This window comes from Panicum hallii, chromosome 8 (genome assembly GCF_002211085.1).
Source record: "Panicum hallii strain FIL2 chromosome 8, PHallii_v3.1, whole genome shotgun sequence".
In the NCBI taxonomy this organism is placed as follows: domain Eukaryota; kingdom Viridiplantae; phylum Streptophyta; class Magnoliopsida; order Poales; family Poaceae; genus Panicum; species Panicum hallii.
In genome coordinates, this window is record NC_038049.1 from 14007051 (window position 1) to 14032924 (window position 25874).

The window sequence follows — 25874 nt, forward strand, 5'->3', positions numbered from 1 at the left end:
AAGTTAAAGTCCGCTGCTAGTTATAAACGTTTATTTTTTCGCTTAAGATTAAAACTTTCATTTCGGTCATATAATAAAATACTATGATACTCTGCATTATTTCAGGTATACATCTGTAACGTCTATTGTGTATCGTATATGTGGAACTTGATCCTGAAGCACATGAGTTACATTCAGTTCCCTTTCCAAAACCAGATGTGATAACAGTGTTCTTTACGAAGGGCAGAGGACGAAAAAAAGATTGAGACTACCGCAACTAGTCGTGATACAACAAACAAGATTCGAGGACAACAACCCTGTGTGGTCAGTATATAGCAATCATCCTGATGAGGGGTTATATATGCTCTGTTTCTTTTCAGTGTGCCAAACACGAGTCCATTTTTCGGTAAACCATAAGGCTAAGCTGTTATATATGCTCTGTTTCTTTTCAGTTTGACCTTGTTTGTATATAGCATACAAGTGACTTCTGGAGGTCGGAGTCCAGAAAGCCTGGTGGCAGGAGGGACGAGCAACTTGGTCATGCTGACTTCTTGCCGCCAAAAATGAGATTCCAACTGTAGGTGTTGCCTTTCTTTGCGGCCGCATCCAGCCGTTTTGCACCAATCTGGACAAATAGGTTAACCAATGAAATACAATAGTAGCAATGATATGGAGGGATGTTTCTTTGGATCCTAAAAGAGAGCTAGAGAGGATGTATATGTTACCCTGCTGTCAGTTATCACTACTGCTAACAAAGTAAACCATTCAGCTGTTCAGATCAAACTTCTGATTGTAGTGTTTATGTTGTACAAAGTGCTGAGTGGAATGTTAGGCATTTTTGGAACAGCATAGTTAAGATAATAAGATAGCTTGTTCCTATATCCAGAGTTGCCTTGTTTTGATTATTCTCCAAAGGCCTTTGTCAAATGATCTTTCTAGGAGTTTCGCAAAAAAAAAATGATCTTTCTAGGAGACCGTGCTTTCCATTTTAGGCTTCCTGTCTCTTAGATACAACACTGCCATTTGTTTCTAGCATGGTACATCTGTGCATGTAACAGAATTCCAACACTGTCGAAGTATTTTCATTGCTAACGTGCTCATACTGTTTGGATGTAACAAACCAATTCAAGAAATATATAGTAATGCCATTGGCTAGAGATAAAATTCGGCGACAGGATTCCTGTATTTAGAAGTTTTTGTGACCTGATGTGTAATTGTGATCAAGCCAATTCACGAGTAAGAGCAGTGAAAGAAAGGAAATAACAGACAGCATCATTCACTTAGCTAACCACAGTAAACAATACAAAATAGAAGAAATACCTTATCCATAAGCCAGTAACCAATTATTGGCATGTATTGCACCAAGTACATAACAGTCAGCACGGGCTGCAAGCAAACAAGCAAACCACAAAGTTCTGCATTTATATTATGACTAAATAACAGACTCCTTGACATAAAGTAGAAAGCCGATATGATATATGCACTCTATTGTACCAATAATATGCAATGCCAGTGTTAGAGCAGATGCAATAACAAGGAGCTGCTGGAATAAGAGTTGAAAAGTGTGCCCAAAAACTATTGGTTGGGTCTGGAGGGCGAAAAACTAGTTGGTTCCTGGTAAATATCCAATTTCTAGCGCACAAATTTTTGGTATTTTAATTAGGCATATCAAATTGATGGATTGCTTTAAACATTTAGTTTAAAAGAGGGGTTTTGGGTGATGAACCAAACCAGGGTTATAGAGCCTGGGCTGATTATTCCAATTTTCAGTGAACCCCGGGTTGTTTCAAAGGGAATACTGATTGCAATCCAATTATGTAATAGATCTTGCCACACAAATTATACTAAAGTATAATGGATTTCACTGTTGTGTGATTAGGTTACAGAGGCCAGCCACCCAGCCCTTCCGAGGGGCAAACCCGCATACACATAGCACCCTGCTTACACTTCCATCCTCGCTTCGTGTAAAAGAGTCAACCCGAAGGTGCTATGGCTGGAGGACGAAGGCTTATAGGTTGGCTCCACCCTTACTTAACTAGTAAGGTGGTACTAAACATGTGCACGCAGCACTCATGGGCCACTACTGGGTCACATCCAAATTGGACCGGGTGTCACATACCCCCCCCCCCAAAGGACCCGACGTCCTCGTCGGTCCAATTCTGCGTCCAAACGTCCAGTGCTGGCGACATATGCCATGCCGTGTGTCCCATCTAGGCCCACACGCGCCATGCGCCATATCCCCACAAACTGACCTGTATCCAGGAACGTCCCCTCTTAGCGCACGGCCGCACGTCCAGTGTCGGCGCCATATGCCATGCCGTGTGTCCCATCCGAGCCCACACGCGCCATGCGTCATATGCCCGCACACTGACCCGTACGCGCAACCGCGAGGGTCGGCTCTGACACCATTTGTCACACCCCGTCCTCCAAAGCCGCACAGCCCCAACCCTTTCTGAGGGGCGGGCCCGCATACACATAGCACTCTGCTTACACTTTCGTTCTCGTTTCGTGTAAAAGGGTCAACCTGAAGGTGCTACGGCTGGAGGACTAAGGCTTATAAGTTGGCTCCACCCTTGCTCAACTAGCAAGATGGTACTAAACATGTGCACGCAGCACTTATGGGCCACTACTGGGCCACATCCAAATTGGACCGGGTGTCACAATATAGAAAACATATGTAAATACGTTGGAATTTTGGAGCACAATTATACACAGAATGCAAAAGGATTTAAAAAAATTAATGACTTCAAGCTTCGCAACTGTAATGCAAACAATCATGTTTAGAATGAATATACCTGATATGATATCCATGCTTCTTTAAGCCCATGAGTTGCTGCAACGATCGTCAGTTCAACACATCTTTCCACTGAAACACGTTTCTGCAGTGAGTAAGATAATAATAAGCAAAAGGAACTGGTTTCCAAATTTTAAGTTTTAACTGCTGGGCCAGCAGATGGTTCCAAGATGTTAAAACCTGAGGAGATTGTGTTGTCACAGGTAGCAGCAAAAATATTGGGCACTAATGCTTTTATTTGGATACAAAATAAATAATCGTGTTGTTAATTGCATGGAAGACTTGAAGAATATTTTCTTTTTGACCAAAGGCACTTGGCCCAGTTTTATTAAAAGCTTAACAAGCGATTACGTTTGGTCGAAGTTCGCCGGGGAAACCAGCAGCATAGGGGCCTTTATAGCTCCCAGCACATATAACAATCCAGGGGACTATCAGCTAACTCGAGCCACAAATGTCTAACTCCACCACTACCTCTTCAATAGTCAAAGAATATGAGTACTACTAACTGAGCAGGTGAAGTTTCCATGCCCTAATTTAATGATCAACCTTTTTTGTTATCTGCAAGATTAAATAAGTGAAACCAGGGATAACCTCAGAAGAATGCCTTTGTACCGAAGATGATGTAGCAGAAGATTGTGGTGTTTCAATTGGTCCAGGGCAGACAACAGTGACCTTAATGCCTTTGGTACACAACTGCAACATATAACAAACATGGCATAGCAACAGTGAAAGAGAGTTATCAATGAATACTTTTCATAGTTGTGGAGCTCTAATGCACTAAAATTAGCATACTGATACAATTTAAGATTACAGTACCAGCTAATATGCCAAATTTTGGTACCTCAGAACGCAGAGAAGCAAAGTATCCATTGAGAGCATGTTTGGATGCAGAATAAAGGGCCTGACCAGGAGCAGGAACCTTTCCGGCTGCACTGCTCATCTGTAGATGGTTAAGCCATATCAATAGCCAAAGTGAAACAGTAATAATCACAAATTCCTTTTGACAGTTGGTTTATACATACCACAACAAAATGACCCATTCCTCTATCCAGCATGTAAGGTGCAAGAAGGCGTGTTAGAGTAATAGTTCCAATGACATTGACATTAATAGTAGCCTGTCTAGCAAGACGTATAGTGTTAGATTGCAGATAAAGACATGGAGAACAAAACAGTGTTAATGTACCTTGAGACCTTCCTCACTTTCTTCCAGTGCCCCCCGTTTCTGCAATTTGATTGAAAATTAATGCATTTAGGAAGCAGACTGATTATAGTAACTAGATTAAAAGGAGGGATACCTAGCAGATAATATAAATGGAAAATTAGTAACAATAAAACTACATGATGTTTATAGGGGAAGGGAGTTGAAATGGTAAAACAAAATAAGGGTCATATTTACAGGACGTTCAAAGGCAGCATTATGGATCATATAGTCAACGCCTGCATTAGAAAAGAGTGATTCTGCCCCATGTACGACTTGTTTTAGAGATTCTTCACCAGCTGATAAATCCATGGGTAACGCTTCAACTCTGCTATCTGGATTCTTGCCTTCGAAAAGTAAATGAAACGTCTTTCAGATCTTCAGATTTCAACTTCCTCTCTGAAGGAAAAATTTAAGCAACATCAGAAATAGTTTCCAAACTTACTGAGAATGTTTTGTTTTACTCTCTCAAGCTCGTCCTTATTACGAGCAGATAATATCAGCTTTGCTCCTAGGTTTGCAAATTGCATTGCAAGAACCTCCCCTGAAATTAAATAAAAAAGTAACATTTATAGCTGGCTTATGGTGAAATACTATGGTAAAACTGGTAACAGAAAAAGACGCATCAATAAAGAAAGAAGACATGTTAACTCTTCAAAATTGATAGTAGAAACCTTCTCAGTATCACAGAAGGTTTAGGCATAAATCTTCACAATAGCATTCGTCAATGAACTAACAAAGGTATAAGGTTCCAACATTCCTCTGGAACAAAACTACAGCAAGGATATTTATCACCTCCTCAACTTCTTAAAGACAAGCATCAACGCATAGCTGAACTTCCACAATTACTCAAAAAGAAAGCAAAGCTTATCAAATTTGGTGAATTTGACACCAAAATGTGCAGTTGATACAGCAATAGAATTGCAAGATAGGGACTTATGGTTATCTTTCCATAAAAGACACACCTTTTGCACTTGGAAAATCTACCGAAAACATTAGCAGGACACTTAGCTTAGCTAAGTGAAGTAATCACCACCAGCTCTTATAACAAAAATCAAATTCCGTGATTCCGCAGTAGAAGTCACACCAACAACTTAGCGTGATACCAGCTACCTAGCAAATCATAACTAAATCTGGTACTAAAAATTGACCAAATTAAAGAGCTGAAGATTCAAACTCACCAATCCCACGGCTCGCTCCAGTAATCCACACGACCTGCAGGGCAGCCAAGAAACCAAAAGCAAAACAGCGGCATCAATACCCACGAGATCGAGCACACCAGCGCCAAGCAGATCAACTGGACCCTCCAAGAACTCACCTTGCCGTCCACCCTCTCCCGTCGCGGCGGGCCGCGCGAAACGAGCGTCAAGTCCCCTGCAGCGCCATCCAAGAACAAGGGGTGTCAGGGCCCCCGACCCAACAGGGGCGAAACTAAAAATCAGATGGAAACAGAGTAACAGGAATCGTCGGGAGGAAGGGCGGCCGGGGGACAGGGTTGTATTGGGGAACCAAATGGGGTGTTAGTACCATCGACGACGGTGGCGAACTTGAAGAGGAGGAAGGCGGCAGCGCCGGCGAGAAGGGCGAAGAGGATGAGGAGGAGCATTTTCTTGGCCGCGCCTGCGTGGCGTCGGCCGATTCTCTTGGGTTCTGCTGAGGTTCCCGGATCGAAGGGGCGCAGGGCCGGCGTGCTGTTCTGCGCTGATGAGCGGGATGGGTGGACAATTTGACGCTGCTAGTGCTTGGGCGCTTGCTTGATGCTCCGCCCGTGCGTGCGTCACTTGGACCGCAGGTTGCTTGCTGCCAGATATCCAGTCGGGTAATGCAATGTTTCTGCTAGGAGTACTCCGTATTTTTAACTTCCCACACGCACGCACTGACAATCGTATGATCTGAGGGAGACCAGATCTCAAGATTTCAAGATCGATAAAATCGTCATAGGACATGAGACATGAGATTCTGAATTTCAATCCACTCTTGGTCTTCTCCAACGACGTCCTCTAATTTGGTGAATTTATCGACGGCCATGGAAATCTACAGGTACGAGATTTATTAAATCATTGCTATTTATCTCATGTCTCTCACCACCAGGGATCGATGGGTTGTGAATTTGATGACGTGTATGGATTCCGCTAATTTACGGTCGCCTTTCAAAATCAAAATTAGTGCTCCATCTCCGACAAATTTATTCCTCATTCTTATTTACTCCCACCTCCCCGCAATTCTCTTTGTGGACTCTGCACACTCCTCAGCACGTGATCCCTATAACCCTGTCATGGTCCAAACACAAAACCTTTACTCTAGCTACAGATGGTCAAAAGGCTCGAGATCTGAGAGCCGGGCACGAGGGCCGATTTTTTGGCACAGCCTGTACACGGCACGATGCCGTGCTAGGGCCACCAATGCAGCACGGCAAGCGGCACAACATGACTCGATATTTAAGACCGGCTGTTAACGGCCCGTGATGGGTCTAGAGATCCGAAGTCCCCAATAAACCCACTTTCCACTAGCATTCTGGCTAGTCCGAGACCGGACGACCATCCTCGTGGGCTGTGACTTCATCCAGATAGCCTGGGCCTATGACCCCAACCGACCGTCCGGTCGGAGAAAACCTGGCTTGCGTCCCCGACCGAGGGGATGCTTGGGCACGGACTCAGATCCCCAACCAGATTCCGCCTTACACACGTCACTATCCCTGACCAGCAAGGCCGAGTCTAGCCGGACCTCGCGTACTGGCGGGCTCTGGGAGCAGGTGCGGCGGATAAAGATTCACGCCGAAGTCAACTTCCCGTACCGGGCCAACCACTCCCCCACGGGGGTTACAGGCCCCCTTGCTGCCACAGCAGGGGACACTATTCCACTTGCCCGTCCTCACGAAGGGATGAGGAGCGACGTCATCATGATATGGCGAACACGCCTCCATCATGACGGAGTGATAGGGCGTAGCGCCGGGGTCGGGATGTGACCGTCATACCGTACTTATTAGCACACGCCCGCACCCTGATCGAAAGAGCACGATGTATAGGGACATAACAAGACGACCACTCCGCGACACAGGACTCGGCCAGTGGCCGCACAAGGACTCCGACTGACGAAGTTGGTGGTCCCGACTGATAGAGCTGACGATCCCGACTAGCGAGGCAAGGAAAAACTCACTCTCTCTCTCTCTCTCTCTCTCTCTCTCTCTACTAGCCCCGTGTAAGGAGGGCCCCCTTGGACTATAAAAGGGAGCGTCATTCGTTTAGTAAAGGGGCATCACTCCATAAGTAGACTCATCGTCCATTCTCACTCGAAAGCTTGTAACTCCCCAAACGCTCAAGAGTACCCGGGCTCAAGCAATAAATCCGACCGACCTCTGACTGGACGTAGGGTATGGTTGCCTGAACTAGTATAAATCTTGAGTCATCGTGTGCTAGGCCATCTCCGACCACAACGCACGACATACGCTTCAAGTAGATTTAGCTGTCAGCCATTTCCGAAACCGACAGTTCGGCGCCGTCCGTGGGGAAGGCATCGTGTGTTCACCATCCCGGTGATCCGATGGCCTTTGTCTTCGGTACCTCCAGCTTTACGAGCCTAGGTGATACGATTCACTTTGGCTCGTTGGAGTTTCCCATGGCCCCACGCGTTGGGCTGTGGGCACCTCCCATTTTCACACCCTTCTAGGCCTTCCGTTTTGGAAGCCTGGACTTCATTGCGGATCGTCTTGGCACACTTCACCTCCGTGAGGAGGACACTCCACTGATGTCGCTCGAGGGAAACACTCCCTCGACTGAGCCGCTAGCTGACCTCGACACTGAGGCGCTCGCGCGCTGCATCGAGCCCATGCTCGGCGCCAACCCGCCAGTAGTGATGTGGACTTGCTCCTGTTCTCGCTGTGCAACGTCTTCCACCAGCTCTCTGGAGGGACCCCGCTGTCCCCACCGCGCAGTTGGTTCCGTTTGGCCTCACGAACGCCGTGAGCGTTTACACTAGGAAGCCCCGAAGGACCATAACACTACCCCCGCTCGCGATCAAGTTCGTGGGCATGACGAGGTATGGTCCCGCCTCATTCCACGATCTCTTCTCCGATGATGACCTCCTGAGCGAAGGGTCAAGCGTCGGGGACATATCGCCCCTTGGTTGTCTCGCGCTGCGGGAATACACCATGGTGGATGTGCAGGGGCAACTGCCGGTCCCGGTGAGATCGAGGATACACACATCCCACCGGACCCGCGCGCAGGCCCTAGCTAATGCCTAGGCGCACGGTGAGGAGTTACGCCTGCAGCGACAGCGCCAACCGCCGCCCGCATCGGTGCACCCCCAGTGCAACTCCGAGCCGAATGCTCGTAACGTTGCGGGCGGCGCGCAGGCACGCGCCTGTAAGTCCAGCAAGCCATCATCGCAGACGCCAACGGCTGTGGCAGAACCGCCTGAATTATTCCAGCTCAAGTGCGTTAGTCATCGTTATCCAGTCGATACTAACTCAACGCACTTCAAACGGAAGAACCCATTGGTCTGTCGGGTCTCCGCCCTATGCAACCACGGTTCAACAGGATCGAAGCAGGTTTACCTCGCACGAAGGTGAGTTTACAGTCGCACAACAGCTCATCAACTTTTAATTCACAGAGTATTAAACATTATTACAAACTGTTTCAAACTTAAGGTAATAAACAAACATTGTTTAAAAAGACAAGCTAAACATGCTTGTCAAGCTCACAGCGGAAGAAAAATTAACACGCAACTACACACGTCGCGAAGGTTGACACCACACTCAGCCCGAAGTATGGCGTCATTCTGGAGGGTCACTGCCAGCCGGGGACGGATCCCACTCCACGGACCAGCCAAACGGAACAGAGGTTGGCCATGCAGGACTATCCGTGGGGTTCTCAAGGGTCATACCTGAAAATTCACTAGCAAGACTGAGTATACTAATACTCAACAAGGCTTACCCGGGATTAGGGTATACTTTGCCCATAACTAGACTCATGAAGGCTCGAAATGGTTCTGGGTTTAATTTCAGCTGAAAAGCAACAAAGAGTATGAGCTAACGTTCATATTTTAGCTTTCAGATTCTAGTTTCATTAACCATTGTAGGTGAGCACCTATTCTAGACAAGAAAGGTAGAGATTATCATCCATCAAGATTATTCCAACAATAGTTGCTGTTATTACTCTATGTGGCAGAAGGAATAAGCAGTCTCAATCTCCGCAAGAAACGGACAATTCCTGAATCGAATTTCAAACCTTGCAAGGTAAACCTAACTCACACGCTTGGAACACCAACAGGTCGTTCCGAAGCGACCGTTTCCCTCATTTTCCGGGTTATGGATCGGGGCCACCACAAGCGACTGTAGGACCGTACGCACACCAATTGTGCAGGACATACGTCTGTAGCGTGACTACATGATCATACTCCTATCTGCTACGCAGAATGTACTCCCACACATCGGTGCGTGTGTACAACAGAAATCAAATAATCGAGAGGTGGAGACATGTCCATTTGCCGGGCCAATCAGGTACTAGGCTTACCGCTTTACCATATTTCGCGGCATGTGGCTAGTACTTTCAAACGCTTAGCCACCACTACCACACACTGCGACCTTAACAACTTTTATCAACACAGACGGGGTAACTTTCCGAGTCATGATATTGCACATGACCCCATCCGTGATCCTTATAGTGACTGCGGAATGGTAAACATTCAACTCCTATATCGCGCGAGTGACAGGAAATCACCCGACTTCTACCAGTCCTATTAGCAGAGCATCTATGTGATATGAACTCAGGTACATTACATAGGTTCCTAGTAACAATCCATCTAGGGTTCCATTTCAACTCCTAGACTTAATGCAAGATATAATATATAATTATAAAATTGTAGGAAATTGAAATACTGGGCCATGCACCGGGGCTTGCCTTCTTGAGCGGGGCTAGGGTCAGTGGTGTCAGAGACTTCCGAACTTAGGTTCGGGGCTTCAGTTATAGTCTCGGCAACGTTCGCAGAATCTTCAGAAAATCCTTGCTCGTCTTCCGGGACTAGATCGTAGTCTTCGTCGTCGAGTGTTGTTGACTCTACATGATATGCAATGATTTGATTAAATGGTTCTCGAGTTAAAAGTTTTATTTCACAATAAAATTGCAATCCAACAAATTAACAAATATAAGCTCATAAAACAAGGGGGTTGGATCCAATTCTACTATTTGTGTTTAATTCATTGTCATATTAATGGAATTACTTTGAAGTAATTTGACAAGTTTGATTTTTATTTTAGAAACCATAAAAGGTTCTGACCTTGAATTTTTGTGGATAAGCTTATTTCTAGTGGATAGGCTTATTATGAATTTTTCATAATTTTCTGAAAATACAAACTAAGGTATTTGAATTTTAGTTCACACTTCAAGTTTAAATGCAAACTTTAAGTAAAATAGTGTTGTAAAATCCTAAAATATTTACTATGGACTATTCTACTGTAGATTATCACATGGTAAAAATATCTAGGTATAAAGCCTTTAGTAGCATGCTTAATTAAATTCAAACCCTTTTCAAACTTAATTTGCAATAGTTTAAACTAACTTAAGCTAGAGTTCAGTACTATAGTTGAAAATTGCACACAAGTTCATTCATCACATAACCAGGTTACACACCAAAAATCACAAGAAAATAAGCTTGTATGCAAAAGTTATGCCCATGATACCCTTTTTGCTAGAGTTTAAAATAAATCAAAAAGTATTTAGTTTCAAACCAGACTTTATTAACAAAAGTTGTAGAATTATACTTCTAGATTCCAACAAAACTAGTTTGGCAATTTTTGGATTTTTTTACAAATTCGTATGGATTTTACAAGTTGACAGCCTTTATAAACAATAACTGAAAGATGAGTTTACAGAGAGGCCCTCGGGTTTAAGCATAAGGGTCCTTAAAATAGAAAGTTAAATTGCAATTGGGTCCTTGACAGCCCACGACGGCGGCCGGCATGTCTGTCGGGTGTGTTCTCACCGGCGGCGAGGTTCTTGGCGAGAAGGAATAGGTCCTACACGGCCTACAGGACCTGCCGTTCTCAATGGTAGGTGATGTGCACCAGGAGAAGTGGTGGAGCACGGCCAGCGGCGAGGATTGGCGGCGGTCGCAATGGCATGCTCATGTTCTCGGCGAGGGGCCGGCGAACGTGGACGGATAAGACACGCATGAGAACCATGGAGATGTGGGGGTGCGATTGCAGTACCTAATTTGGCCGGAGGTGGGGCGGAAGGGGGTCGTCGACGGTGGGGCGGCTCAGGTTTTCACCGGCGGCGATGGCGGCACAGCGTTCTGCTGGCTGGGGTGTCGGAGGGCAGTGAAGGAGTGGCTGGATCGCTTTTGCGGGATGATGTAGTGCTGCTGGTACCCTTGGTTGGGGCTAAGGGACAGTGTGGCGTCGGGTCGACGGCGAGGCCGAGCGGCGGCGGGGTCCGAGCTCACCGGCGCTGCGGGGGACGACGCTCGGATGCAGGAAAGGGAAATTGGGTGGGTTGGTGAGCTACAGGGAGTTGTGATGGTGCTCTAGGAGCTCTAGATCGTGGCTCGGAGGCGGTGTGGGCGGCTAACGACGGTGGCCCGAGGCTGTGGTGGAGGTCCGGCGAGGGGTGGTGCTCAGGAGAGGAAATGCTGTGGACTAGAGGTGCTCGGGTGAGTAAAGAAGATCACAGAGCAGCAGCCGAGCATGTTTTAAGGCTGGGAGAGACACAGCATATGCGAGCATGAGCTGGCGATGCCGGCGCACGCGTGGCGGCTCGGGCGGCGGCGGCGCGACGTGGAGAGGCGGGAGCAGGCCAGCGCGAGGCCTGGAAGGCGGCGGGCAAGGCGCAGGAGAGCACGTGGCACAGCTCAGAGCGGCGCGGGGGCGGTGGGTGCATGGCACATGGCCGGCGAAGCGGCAGCGGGGCGTCGGGCAGAGAAACAGAGGAGGAGGGGCTGGAGGTAGACGAAGGGGACCTGTTTGTGATTTCCCAAAGTATAGGGACTCCACTGTAAAGACTAGATAACTTTCAAACCATAGCTCAAATGAAAAAGTGCCCACAAGCAAAAGTGTAGGGTTTAGCAAGATCTACAACTTTGCTTTAAGGTTCAGTTGCAAAAGAGCTAAGGATTTGAAACTAATATAAAACTTGACAAAGTTTTAAACTTTAATTAAATCCTATTTAAAAACTACACTACACTTACATCCTATAGGTAGTTTCACCTATATTTACGGTTTAAAAGCAAGTTCTTGACTTTTGCAAAATAACCTTCATATGTTTGGATTTTTACCTCCCATTCTCACCCATTTAACACTAAAGGACCTATATTTTTCAGAATTACATATGTGTCCTTTTCCCTTTTGCATTTAAATTTGAGCAAACATACACAAGATCAAATATGCACACTTTATACTAATATTTAGTGTATTTATAATCCTAACACCTGAATGTCACAACAGCTACCAACAATTTGCGCAGGCTGAGCAGAACATCGCCTCCGCAACGATGCTCGTGCGCAAACTGCCCGAGCCCGCGGACCCTCAACAGCAGGAGCTCCACCGTAACATCCGGATGTTGGCGGAGCGTGCCACTATGTAGCAGGCGGAAAGATCTGCGTCGCGCCACCAACACGTGGCCTCCTGCCCAGTCGGGGGATAGGCTCGCAGTAGCCAAACCCCTCAGTCCACCAGCAACAAGGGCGTCCGCCCTTGGCGGGTCGCGTCCTTCAACCAGAATTCACACTTGTTGAACTTGGCATACAATTGATTATCTCTAAGTTTCTGCAGAACAAGCCTCAAGTGTCCCTCGTGTTCCTCCTTATTCCTGGAGTACACCAAAATATCATCAATGAATACCACCACGAACTTGTCAAGATACTCCATGAACACTTTATTCATCAGATACATGAAGTAGGCTGGAGCATTAGCCAACCCAAATGACATGACTGTGTATTCATATAGCCCGTATCTGGTAGTGAAAACTGTCTTGGCAATATCTGAGGGTCGTATCCTCAGCTGATGATATCCTGACCTCAAATCAATCTTGGAGAATATTTTGGCTCCCTTCAACTGATCAAACAAATCTTCTATACGAGGTAGTGGATACTTGGTCTTGCTGGTAACCTCATTCAAAGCTCTATAATCAACACACATCCTCTATGTACCATCTTTCTTTTCAACGAATATCACGGTTGCTCCCCAAGGTGAAGAACTAGGACAAATGAACTGTTTATCTAACAATTCTTTTAGCGGTTTCTTAAGGTCTTCTAGTTCACCAACTGACATTCTATATAGCCTTTTAGCAATAGGTGCAGTACCAGGTAGAAGATCTATGATGAACTCAATGTCACGTTTAGGGGGCATACCTGGCAAATCATCAGGGAAGACGTCCGGATACTCACAGACGACTCTGATGTCCTCAATCGAACCTTCCTTCAACTAATTCACTGCACAGTCTGCTGCCAACGGGGTGTTGCAATGAACTCGAACCGTTCACCTTCTGGGCTTGTGAGGAGCACTGATCTTCTGTCACACTAAATAACTGCATCAACCTTGCTCAGTCATCCCATCCCGAGTATGATATCTATTTCCTTGGAATCCAACACCACAATTCACGAAATTCTGTGCCCACAATTTTGAAACTGACACCTAGGCACTGATACATAGCCTTCATATTTCCCCGAGGTGAACTAACTAGCATATGGTTGGGCATGGAATGCACGGGAATGCCATGTTTTGCGACAAACTGAGCAGAAATAAATAAATGCGATGCTCTAGAATCAAATAAAACTGATGCAGGGGCTGAGTTGACGAGGAACATACCGAACACAATGTCCTGAGCCTCCTGAGCGGTCTCCGCGGCCACATGATTAACACGCCCGCGGATGAAGTTCTGCTGACCCTTGTTGTTCTGCGGCGTCTGGTTGTTGTTCCTGGGCTGTTGCTGCTGTGGAGTCTGCTTCTGTCCACTATTATTGAACTGGCCTAGAGTGTTCTGGACATTTCCCTTGGGACAACGATTAGCATAGTATCCCACTTCACCATATCGAAAGCATGTGGTATGACTAGTGGAAACAGGGGTATTGTTCCTCATAGGTGTCCCAGTAGGGGTACTCTGGTGATTATGCGGAAAGTTGGGACGCTGCACTGACTGACTGGCACGCAGAGCTTGCTGCTACCGCTGAACCTGTTGGTAGGGGCGTTGGTACTAATTCTGCCTGTAGTTGAAGTTCTATCCACGTTCTGTCCTCCTTGGCGGAAGGGTGTTCCTTGCGGGGGCGCGAATCAGGACGGGAGTTGCTGCTGAACTGCCCTGATGACTCAAACTTTCTCTTTTTCTCACCCATCTCCTTGCGAGCATGCTCCACCATGATGGCATTGTCCACCTTCTAGAAGTTCTCAAAAGTGAGCACCATCAGCTGATATTTGATAGGACCAATCAGACCATCCCTGAAATGATTCTGCTTCTCTGCGTCATCTGCTACATCACGGGAGCGTAGCGAGACAACTGGATGATCTTGTCCCGATACTCACTCACACATATTGATCCCTATTTCAGTGCAAGGAATTCTTGCTTCTTGAGTTTCATCAGACCCTTGGGTACATGGTGCTCCCTGAATTTGTTCCTGAACTCCTGCCAGGTGATGGTGTTGGGGGTGTCATGGGCTGCGGTGTAAGCATCCCACCAATCTGCAGCGGTCCCTTCCAATCTGCCTCAAGTATAAAGGGCCTTCTCCCTGTCAGTACACTGGACGATGTTCAGCATCTTCTCCACCGTCTTGATCCAGTCGTCGGTGTGCAGAGGATCAGACGAGTGAGAGAATGAGGAAGGTCCATGGCTCATGAACTCCCTGTGCCTGTCTCGAGCTGGCGGTGGTGGCCGTGGTGGAGCTTGATTCATCTGAGCCTACATGTTGGCGATAGTGTTCGCCATGTTGGTAAGCAGCTGAGTCTGGGCAGCGAGAAACTACTCCAAAATTGTGGTAATCATGGAAAAAAGGTAGGAGCAAGGATAAGATAAAGATAGTAAAGAAGATAGACAACCCCAAGTTTTACTAAACTATCTATCTTTATTGTAAACTTGATATAATTATGGTTATGACTCCACAATTTATCGCAATAATTACAAAGAACAAAACCAAGCACACTTTGACATTAATCTAAATTAAACAAACTATAAGACTGTTCGAACTAGCGATTACAAAAGACTCTTAAAAAAACTCCTACCTTAGAAATACTCCTAACTTAACTCCTAGATCTATCATCTTTAACAATAGCGGGTGCGGTAGCCGGGCTCTTTGTAGTGGACGCGCTTGCGAGGAGGTGATTCTGGCAGGTACTCAATGGACTCGTCGCTATCGTACTCCGAGGATAGCTCTGGATCTCCCCTCAGCTGAGCTTCAAGAATTGCCTTCTCCCTGATGGTCAGCTTTCTCTTGACCTCCTGGATCTCAGCTTCGGCAGCATCCAAGTCCGTGCTGAGAGCGGCGACCAACTCCTGCGTAGTGTTCATGAGCAAGCTTCCCTTCCCCAAGGGGTGGGGCAGGAATCTGCGCACAGGTGGCTCCCCTCTTGCGCCGTGGAAACAGCTGGAACTCAGTGCCCTGAAGTTCATCCTTGTAAGCATGGCAGAGATAGTAGAGCGCTCTCCTAGCGGCCTCACTAGTCCCTGCGTCCAAGGTCCTCCTGGGCACATCATCAAAGTGCTTGTAGTACTCCATCCGGCTGCCATGCCTCTCATCCGGAACACTGTTCACCACTGCCACCAACCACTCCTCCTCCTGCTGGGCATTCTTGTACAAGCAAGCTTCATAGCGTGGCATCAGTGGGAAGCTGATTCTCTGCATGGCCCTCCAGAGAAGTGCGGGGAATGGACCTTCAGCAAAGTCCAAGCGATGTAGCTGCTTCTCGTAGTGGGGCTCAGGTGGCGGTGGGCTTGCTGCAACGGTTGGATCTGGATCATCATCTAGTTCACCATCACCACCATCAGGTGCAGCTGAGTCATCATCACCATCTTCATCCTTGTCTCCGCCTGCGGCACCTAGATCGGCACCGTCTCCTCCTGCAGGACCCTCATTGCTGCCACTCGAGGCCTTAGGGTGGTCCTTAGGCAACTCCATAGTCTCCTCCTCAGTGTCTGTGTCCACCTAGCCTCTTTCATGGTAGGCGTAGTAGTCGTCTTCGTCGTCTTCGACCATCACAAACTCAAACTCCAGATGCTCGGGCTCCTCCTGGTCGGGCACTTCCTGCGGATGATGGATCGGATGCGGCGGTCCACGGGTGCTCTTGCGGGCTGTCTACCTAGTTTTGGCCATCTGTAGCAAAAGTGAGGACAGCACAAGATAGAGGATATTTAGAAAATGCTATAGGTGACCTTAAAGCAAGATTGCATTTTAAAAAATACCAACACACTTGAGAGACAAGCATGAAGTCAAGGAGGAAATGATAGTGATATACTCAAGATATAAGCGGTTTTCAAAAGCGAGCAAGCAGAAGCTAGCTACTAAGTAAGATAAGGCTTAAAATTTAACCATTACTAACTAGGCTAATGTCCTACGGTCATCACTGCTCTGATACCACTTCTATCACACCCGGTTTAGAAAAGATAACCGAATGCATCCCATATATGCGCCAGGATCAAGTTCCGCACATATAGTAGACGTCACAAGTGTATACCCGAAATAATGCATTAACGAAATAGATTATAATAGTATTTTATTACATAACCAACAGTCTTAATCTTAAACGAATAAATAAACGTTAATAATCTAGCAGCTGACTTCAACTTCACAGCTAGATGACTAGGAGACATACGCCTAGTACTCTTTGAAATCTTTAGGGAACTCCGGACAAATATCTTGTTCTGAGCAGCATTGGTTTTAATAATGCAAGTGTGAGTACACTTATGGTTGGTACTCAGCAAGTGGACTAAATTATATGATATGCAAGGTTATAATCAAGGAAAAGCAGACTTGGTTTGACTACAGTAAGCATTTTTAGTTGGTCAAGTTTTATTAAGCAAGCATTAACCAAGTGTAAGTATATACCAACCCTTAAATAAATAAAGAGATAAGTTAACAACATAAATAAATAAATAAAGAAAGAATATCAATTTAGATCATCTTTAAGTTCAATTATCATGTGAGTGTCCAAACCGCTCTTAACCGTGAGCACGACTGATATATCATTTTTCACTCTGCAGAGGTTGTACACTTTAATCACAATTCGTATTTCCCTTGATGCCCGGGTTTGTAAGGCCCTTAAACACTTCCAAGGTGAGTGGAAGGGATTCACTACGAGGCCTTTATAAAGATTTCCTAACTTATGACAATCTGCTAAGGTTTGAAGTTAAAGCGGTCATAACTCTCCCTAATGAGGCAGACGCCTTACCTAGGACCATATCACACCCTCAAGAGGACCGAGCGATACCCCGACGATGCAACCCCTCTTGCCCTTTCGGTCAGATCATCATAAGCTAAGGTTTCTAATTAATTAGCCAAGACCAGAGCCATGCAGTATTGTGGTTGCACTGTTTTCTTGGGTGATTCTCCATGTTCCAATTAATGCAATAATCTTAATTATCACCATAAAATATTCCAAAATATGAGTAAACCAATGTAGCATGATTTCAGGTTATCCAACCAAGGTCTAAGTAATAGCAATAACCCAGGGTTAATCAAGGAAGTTCAATAGAAACTAGGCACATCTTTAATTTTGGGATCCATCAAGTAAATGTGTGTATTTATAAATTTATTAGGACTGGAATGTGATCAAGAACTACTTGCCTTCATCAAAGAACTGCTGCTGCTCGGGAACATCTTCAAAGCTCGGCTCTTGTGGACCCTCAAACTGCTCACCGTCTATCGTAGCACACAAGTACATACAAGCAAACAAATACAATAAATAAAAACAGTACACCAAACAATATAAACAGAGCAAAATAATGCTATAAAGCTACTGTATATGTCGCAAGGATCGCGTGAGCGTGAGAATCGTTGAAAACGGAGTTAAAACGGAGAAGTTATGGCTAAAACATGATTCTAGGGACCTATTTGTAGAAGATTTGAAACTTGGAGGGCTCTCACCAAAGAAACCGAGGGCTAGATTATAATTAAACCTTAGATCTAGGGTCTAGATTGCAAAATAGAAGGGTTTAGAATTGCGGTATCTATTTTTGGAAAAGACAGGGGGCCTAAACAGAAGAAAAATGATCTATTCGTGAATATTTTTGAACTACCATGGACTGCGGGTAGATTTCTATGAAACTCAGGGGCTAAAGTGCAAGATTTCCTAGGGTTGACCGGTATCTGTTTATTTGATTGTGGTCTAGATCTAATCTAGACCGTCGGATCTGGATCGGACGGCGTGGGACGGTGGTGGCTTCGGGGCGGTGGCGCTAGGCGTCGGCGGCGACGGATAGGCGGCGGCGGACGGCGGCGGCTCATTGGACTTTCACGTAAACGTGACTCCGGCCACGGATTCGACACGGGTTTGGACAGGGAGAACGAGAACGAGATGGGGAGCGCGTTTACGGGGTTAAGACGAAGCGCTGGTGACCGAGAAAGGCGCACAACGGCGGCGTGTGGCACGGCGGCGACGGTGAGGTCGCGTGAGCGCGAGAAGGTAGGGGGAAGAGGGAAAAGCAGCTGGCAAGGTTCCTTACCCCACGACGGAGCTTCTGTGGTGGCTTGCGGAGGGGAAGAAGCGGCGGAGCGGTGAGCGGTCGAGGCACGGCGGCAATGGCGGCGGCGGAAGCTTCGGGCGCTAGGGTTTCTTGAGCGGGAGGCGGCTGCGACTTGGAGGAAAAGCTAGGGCATGGGCGGCCACTTAAATAGGGCGGCCGGGCATCTAGGCGTGCGGGCCCGGGGCTCCGCACAGCGGGCGTCCGCGTCGGACTCGGGTGCGAGTCCGAGCTGGACTCGCGCCAGAGGTCAGGGACGACCCCGACGGACGGGCCCCGCTTGTCAGTGAGAGAAGGAGGGAGGGAGAAGGCGGGCCGCCCGGGAGGAACTGGGCCGGGGAAAAGAAAAGGAGGCTGGGCCGCGGGGGGGGGGGGGGGGGAAGAAGGGCGCCGGTGGGCTGCCAGGCCGAGGAGAGGGAGAGACAGGCCGGACTGGGCCGGACCGTGCAGGAGGAAAGGAAGGAAAAGAGAAGGCTGGCTGGGCTGAGCTGCAAGGAAGAAAAGAGAGAGAAAAAGAAAAAGGAGAAGTGGGCCGGGCCCAATTAAAAAAAAGAGAGAAAAAGAATTGTATTCAAATGTATTTGAATTTGAATTTGAAATTTAAATTCAAATGGAAGATAAACAATAAAACAATGCAATGCGGCATGAAATGCACAAAACCTATAGTTCTTTATATTTCTTTTTATAGTTAAGTAAATTACTATTAATTCACGGTAAATGCTCTAAAATCAAAATGATGGAATAAAAACCTTATGAATCCTAAGAGAATTCTAGCAAGATTTATTTAAGTTTCTAATTTGAAAATTAGGGTGTTACATTAACCATGACTAGTTAGGATAAATAGAAATACCTTTTATAATAGATATTTTAGGATAAATAGAAATAAGCAAATTATGATCTCGAAGAAATCAGAAGAAAAATGGAAAAAAATATCTCACTCATTTCCTCAGCCTAGCAAAAAAGATATTCATGCCTAATTGTTTTTTTTTGAAACGAACTCATGCCTAATTCTTACAATCAAGTAATCTGAAAATACATTCAGCCACCTAATTTATGGCCGGCTAGCGATAGTCACCTAATTCTTGACCGATCTGGACCTCACTTAATGCACACGCAAGTGCGTGCAGTGTTTAGACATGATAGCTTCGTAGAACTCAATTATTTATGGGTAAAAGACAAGAGACTTTCTCCTGGATCTCCTCCGCACAAATTAATGTGGTTGTTGGCTGATGATCGGTAAGGTTGACGGTGACGAACGCGGGCAGCGCCGTGCCCGGCCGACGCACAGACGCAGACAAAGGGCTGCGATGGCAGACGCAAGAGAGACAAGGATCGGACGTCGTGCTTCCGGCGGAAACGGTAGCGTTTGTGGACTCTTTTCTGAAAGCAGGTGCGTTCGTTTCCTTCTCTAAAGTTTAGATCCGTCACATCAAAAAGAATCTTGCTATTTAGAAGTATTAAATAAAATCTGTTTATAAAGCTTTTTGCACAGATAGGTGCTAATTCGCGAGACAAATTTAACGAGCCTAATTAATCCATATTTTGCTATAGTGATGCTACAGTAATCATCCACTAATCATGGACTAATATACCTCATTAGATTCGTCTCGCGAATTAACCCTAAGGTTCTGTAATTAGTTTTGTATTTAGACTTTATTTAATACTTCTAAATGATAAGATTCTCTTTGATGTGACACCTTTTTAGAACTTAGGAAATGAACACAACCTCGTACGAAGAGTGGGTTGGGGGTTGGGAAGGCGATGCGTTGATCACGTCCAATCTGAAACTGATCACGAAATGGATTACTACGGGCCTACTTTAATTAGCTTCTTGCATTGTTTGGGATACAACGGCAGCAGATGGGTACTGAACTGCACCGCAACAGGGACGACGATGACGAGAGACAACCGAGTATTTGTTGAAAGAATTTCATCGAGTTTCAGGCCACCACGACAGGCTATAAATACACGCTTCTCAGGGCCACCATTGCAAGCAGCTCGATCGGCGTGACCAGCTACCACTGCGGAGCGTAAAAGGAAGTGTTTTGAGCGACAGGTCGAGGCTCGTGGTGATCAGGTCGTTCTTACTCTCACTCTGCTCACGCACGAAAGGGGAAATACTAGTCGATCAGAACCCTTTCTTGTGTCTTTTCACCGTGTATTCTGAGACTATCTCGCGTTTTGCATTGATACCATAGTTTCTTATGATTCTTATGATCGAGAATGCAACTTTCTGCAGAATAACAATGTCACAGTCTGGGGCCTTGCATCTTTCTACGGGCTTGCAAGGGAAAAACGTCGACAAGGATCAACTTGAATCGACCGTTGAACAGTTCTCTCTCGCCCCCCTCCCCCCCCCCCCCCCCCCCCCACCCCCGTCGCTGCTGGTTGTCTATACGAAGTTAGGCCATGTTTGGAAATTAACACATGATTTAAGAAATATAAAAATTATGAATTGGGTATTTATTACCATTATTAGACTAATAAGGGGATGAATTCATTCCGAATCAAGAAGTGACAGCCACAAACTGGTTTTATTTTTTTTTTACAATTTACCATGGCAGAAGGTACTCTGAGAGTTATTAATTCAAAGTCATTAATATGTGTGATGACAATAAGTGGTGATTACTGATTGATGTCTTGCGATATTTATACATATAGATACTCTTTCTGTTTTTATTTATATGTGTCCTAAGTCAAACTTGATTAACTTTGACCAAGTCTATAGAAAAATATTGCAACAACTGTACAACCCAACCTATACACTGTCAATATATATTTCATGGGGGATTCAATGAACAAATTTAGTATTGTAAATATTATTATTTATTTCTATAAATTTAGTCATAGTTGGCCAAATTTAATTTAGGACAAACCTAATTCGATATGTAAATAAAAATAGAAAGAGTATATACCATGTCTTCAGAAAACCACGTGATTGGAGCAAATGGGTTATTTGCTAGGCTATAAAGTTGAAGCAGTTAAGTGAGTGATAGCTAGATGGGTTACTTTTGGACGCGTCACTATTTTATGACAAGTGAGGGACGACACCACCATGCCTTAGAAAATAGAGAAAATAAATAGGAGAGAAGAGAGGGTGGTCTGGACTCTGGAGCATAGTTATTAGAGCCGGAGCAGCCGGTCTGATCAGGTAAACCACAAACCAGAGCCCTCTTCAGTCCATTTGAGATAAAAGACCGGTATGCAATCGAACCGGACAAATCCCCGTCCAACAGCTGGCTTTTCCATGAAACTGTCCGTTTTTTCGTATTTGAAACTGGAGCAAACCCAGCGGGCTCTAGCTGGCAAGTACTCGAGGTGCGAGGGGGTGGGGGAAAATGGAATAAACGGTAAAAATAGCATGCAGAGGTGTTCGAAGGTGATCTGCTGCTCTATATATAGCATGTTTCCTTACCACCACTCCACTCCACCAAATGCGTTTACTATAAATTATATACCCTATTTAGACTGTTTCGAACCGGCTGTTCAATCGGTCGAACCAATGAACCATCGAATCAAGGAGATGAGCGGTTAGATCACCCTGTGGAGGTAGTTGGTATTAAACGAAGCAGCTGATCTAGATAGTTGGATGGAGATCCAATGGTTAAAAAAGTAACAAAGACAAATTCAATATCTCACACAACTGAAAATAAAATAGATGCCCAAACTCTTTTAACAATGACAATTTGAGGAGAGCTATTTGTGAATTGTGATAGATATCAATTAGAATCTTTTGGTAGCAGCGTGCATCTTTTATTAATTAATGAATCCATAGATTACTACACTTACTTCCATATGATGTAGGAGTATCTTGACATTAGACTTACTGTCAGTACAATCACTGGATGTCGCCATGTTAGAATAAATTTTGTTCTAGTTTTTCTTTGTTTATTAAAATCTTCCTCTTAGCCGCTCCTGAATGTTCAATTTGCTTCAGATATGCAAAGTATCATGACCTGCACGGAGGTGATGAGGAATTCAGGAAGTCGAACTATAGTGACTTGGTAAATATAGAATTATTTTCTTTCAAGCTGAAGTAAAGTACTTACTCAGATGTTTTAATTCTGTTTGGGACTCAAATCTGCATAATTTTTCACTGTACAATCAGGTAAACAAGTATTACGATCTTGTAACCAGCTTCACTGAATACCACTGGGGTCAATCATTCCATTTCGCCCCAAGGTAATAAAATGTGAACCTCGCTGCAGTTACAACTTATTGCTAAACACCTTCATTTTGTCTACTGACTTTTCTACTTCACAATCGTGTTACATTCATTTAACTGAACTCCATTTATATCTTTTAATTATTAGATGGCATGGAGAAACACTTCGTGAAAGCATCAAGAGATTTGAGCATTTTATTGCCCTTCAATTGGGGCTCAAGAAGGGGATGAAGGTTGGAAGAGAAAACTGAACTGCTTTGTTAATTTAGCATGTTAGAGATTATTATGACCCTAGGAGCTACCCAAATTGCAATAATGGTACGATCTAAATCTGTCATAAACAATTGTGATGTATACATATATTTAAATAAACTATAGCACTCCTTTGCAATTTGTTTTAGCCATCACCGATAAATAGGCAGCCACGAACCTATCATACACTCATTAACTGCTAGTGGTACTAACACTGAGTTGGCTTTTTGTGCAAATAAAATTTTGGATCCATACAAATTCACGGCAAACATTGTTCTAAATGAGTTCGACTTAAATCATATCATGTGGTGTCTTGTTTAGCCACATTATTGTAATTTGTTGTCAAACATGGCTTTTCCACTTGAATATGTTGGTAGATACAATTCTATCAACAGTTCTGCCACATTTAGTTTTCTTGAATTCAGCATCATATGATCCTTATTGCATTGCAGGTCCTGGATGTTGGATGTGGAATTGGGGGACCCTTAAGAGAAATCACCAGATTCAGGTACTGAGCCAAAAATTCCGTTGCTAATCATTTGAGCCTGTGTGATGAAATTTCTCAGACATGTAAATATATTAGCAGTCTCAGTGCTATTTAATTATCATTTTAGCTCAGCAGAGATAACTGGGTTGAACAACAATGCTTACCAGATATCAAGGGGCAAGGTTTGTTTTTTTACGTCTTTTTCCTGGAATACAATAAAAAACATTGTGAGCATACTTGTGTATCAGTTGTAAAATGGGTTATTGGATTTCAGGAGCTCATTTCTTTGGCAGGCTTGAGTGACCGGTGTAACTTTATAGAGGTGAACTTTCATCCTTATCATGAGTAGTCTATATTATGCTTTTCTTTGGGTCTAGACCATTTTTTTTTCTAACTGTCCTTAACTCTAATTGGCCATCGTAGGGAGACTTCATGAACATGCCATTCCCTGATAACACCTTTGATGCAGCCTATGCAATAGAGGCCACAATTCATGCACCTGATGCAGTATAACCCACACCATAAATTCCCAATTTCATTTATGTTTTTGAACCAATAATTCCAGAGTTGCTAATTTTTTTCCTTCTACCCGGTAATTGCAGCTAGGCGCCTACAGGGAGATATACAGAGTGCTGAAACCAGGCCAGTATTTCGCACTAGATGAACTGTGCTTGACTGATAAGTTTGATCCAAACAACACTAAACATAAGGACATCAAGGCAGAAATTGAGCTTGGCAGTGGCCTGCCTGACATCCGTAGCACTCGCGAGTGCATCCAAGCGATGAAAGATGCAGGATTCGAGGTTATGAACAAAAATCATCATGCCATGGTTTAGTTTGAAGTACCTTGCATGCTAAAATAATGACTCGGTTCTTCTCTTTTATTTCAGGTTATCTTCGCGAAGGATCTTGCTGAGGACTCCGAGTGCCCTTGGTACCATGAATTTGATCCTAGCCGTATCTCATTGAAGACAATCAGTAACTCACGTGTCGGACACCTCCTCACTCGTGCAATTGTAATCTTAGAAGACTTGTTTTGGACATGTTTCTAGGTAATTATAACCTGCAGGTTTTGGTCTTCAGATATCTTACTGTACTGCTTTACCATGTTTTTGCAGGTTGGCACACTTGAGTTCCTCCGTATTGCCCCCAAAGGCTGCAATAGACTGTTCAGCATCCTGCAGACTGCCTCCCACGGCCTGGTGACTGGCAGCCGGTATGTCTTTTCTTTGCTTATAGAAGGAAATTTTAATCGCCTAATAATTGGAATCACACAAGTGAGCAACAAAATACCAATTAAATGGAACTAATGGATCTTGCATGATGCCATGATCTCAGGGAACAGATTTTTACGGTGACCTTCTTTGTCCTGGGCCGGAAACCTCTCAAGGAGAGCGACATTTAAAGCAGTGTATGCCGTATGTAGTATGGGCTTTTACTCAGGAGCCAGGAGCCCAGGACTAAAAAGTTGGCTGTGATCCGTGTACTGTACTAAAGTATTGCTAGTCTTAAAGTTCTATAAAAGATGCTGGGCTTGTTCCCATGCTTGGTTGTATGCTGGTACTGAATTACTGGTTAAGATTACTATCTGGAATAAACTTATTTGTATCATCCGGATACTGAGTATTCTCTTAAATGTTCGCAATATCTCTGTATAAACATATTCATCATTGGCACCATATCGCAAGCAAGTGCTTCAGCACTTCGGTTTATCCACTACAATAAAAATACTTATAGGAGACTCAGTCTCATACTCTGCTGTGTTAAGACAAGGCAATACGCTGAGCAGCAGGACTTTCATACACACCTTAATCATAATATTAGTCCTAATAATCATAATAATACAACTTTATGCATGTATGTGTCTTAAATTGACGGGTTCTGACTAAGGATATGCCTAGTCTTTTGATAATTTCTTAATAGCTTGGATTTTATTTAATTCTTGTTGGGTACTAATGCTAGTTCTTTATACATATAAGGGTCATGGATGGTTTTCCCTCAAACAATGATACACTTGTTTTTTATTTATGTTTATGCTTGGTTAATCACAAGATCATCTATTTAATCATAACATTGAGAACCACCAAATAAAATAGTGCAACCACAATACTATATGGTTTGTCTTTTACCGAAAGGATGGGAGGGGAGGCCTCGTTCCTCTTGAATAGTAGTCTTTGCTAAGTTACTGTACAACCTTTTTGATCTGAAAGCTTAGCGGATTCTTACGCGTTGGAAATGTTTGTGAATGCCTCGTAGTGAATCCCTACTACTCTCCTTAAAAGTGTTTAATTCCTTTGCAAACCCGAACATTAAGGAAAATACGAATTGTGAGTATACATCCC

At 44.7% G+C, this 25874-nt stretch overlaps 2 protein-coding genes across 3 annotated transcripts; one reads left to right on the forward strand and one right to left on the reverse strand.

Moving 5' to 3' along the window:
• Positions 1 to 212: 212 nt before the first annotated feature.
• LOC112902769 (dehydrogenase/reductase SDR family member 7) lies at positions 213 to 5768 on the reverse strand. The gene is made up of 12 exons (XM_025971940.1): positions 5499 to 5768; positions 5290 to 5345; positions 5153 to 5186; positions 4417 to 4515; positions 4170 to 4318; positions 3957 to 3995; positions 3796 to 3888; positions 3615 to 3713; positions 3365 to 3466; positions 2775 to 2858; positions 1300 to 1365; positions 213 to 604 (listed from the first exon to the last, which is right to left on the reverse strand). Exons 1-12 carry the CDS (start codon positions 5575 to 5577, stop codon positions 518 to 520), a joined length of 987 nt encoding a protein of 328 aa, XP_025827725.1. The 5' UTR covers positions 5578 to 5768; the 3' UTR covers positions 213 to 517.
• A 14761-nt stretch (positions 5769 to 20529) lies between these two features.
• LOC112872433 (cycloartenol-C-24-methyltransferase 1-like) lies at positions 20530 to 25155 on the forward strand. 2 transcript variants are annotated; one of them, XM_025935502.1, is made up of 13 exons: positions 20541 to 20705; positions 20868 to 20960; positions 22566 to 22632; positions 22737 to 22810; positions 22942 to 23026; positions 23498 to 23553; positions 23660 to 23714; positions 23807 to 23854; positions 23956 to 24039; positions 24135 to 24335; positions 24423 to 24548; positions 24651 to 24748; positions 24871 to 25155. In XM_025935502.1, exons 2-13 carry the CDS (start codon positions 20875 to 20877, stop codon positions 24935 to 24937), a joined length of 1047 nt encoding a protein of 348 aa, XP_025791287.1. In that variant the 5' UTR covers positions 20541 to 20705; positions 20868 to 20874; the 3' UTR covers positions 24938 to 25155. The 2 variants fall into 2 exon arrangements, with proteins under 2 accessions (XP_025791288.1, XP_025791287.1); XM_025935503.1 differs by lacking the exon at positions 23956 to 24039 and having other exon boundaries at positions 20530 to 20705.
• Positions 25156 to 25874: the final 719 nt, after the last annotated feature.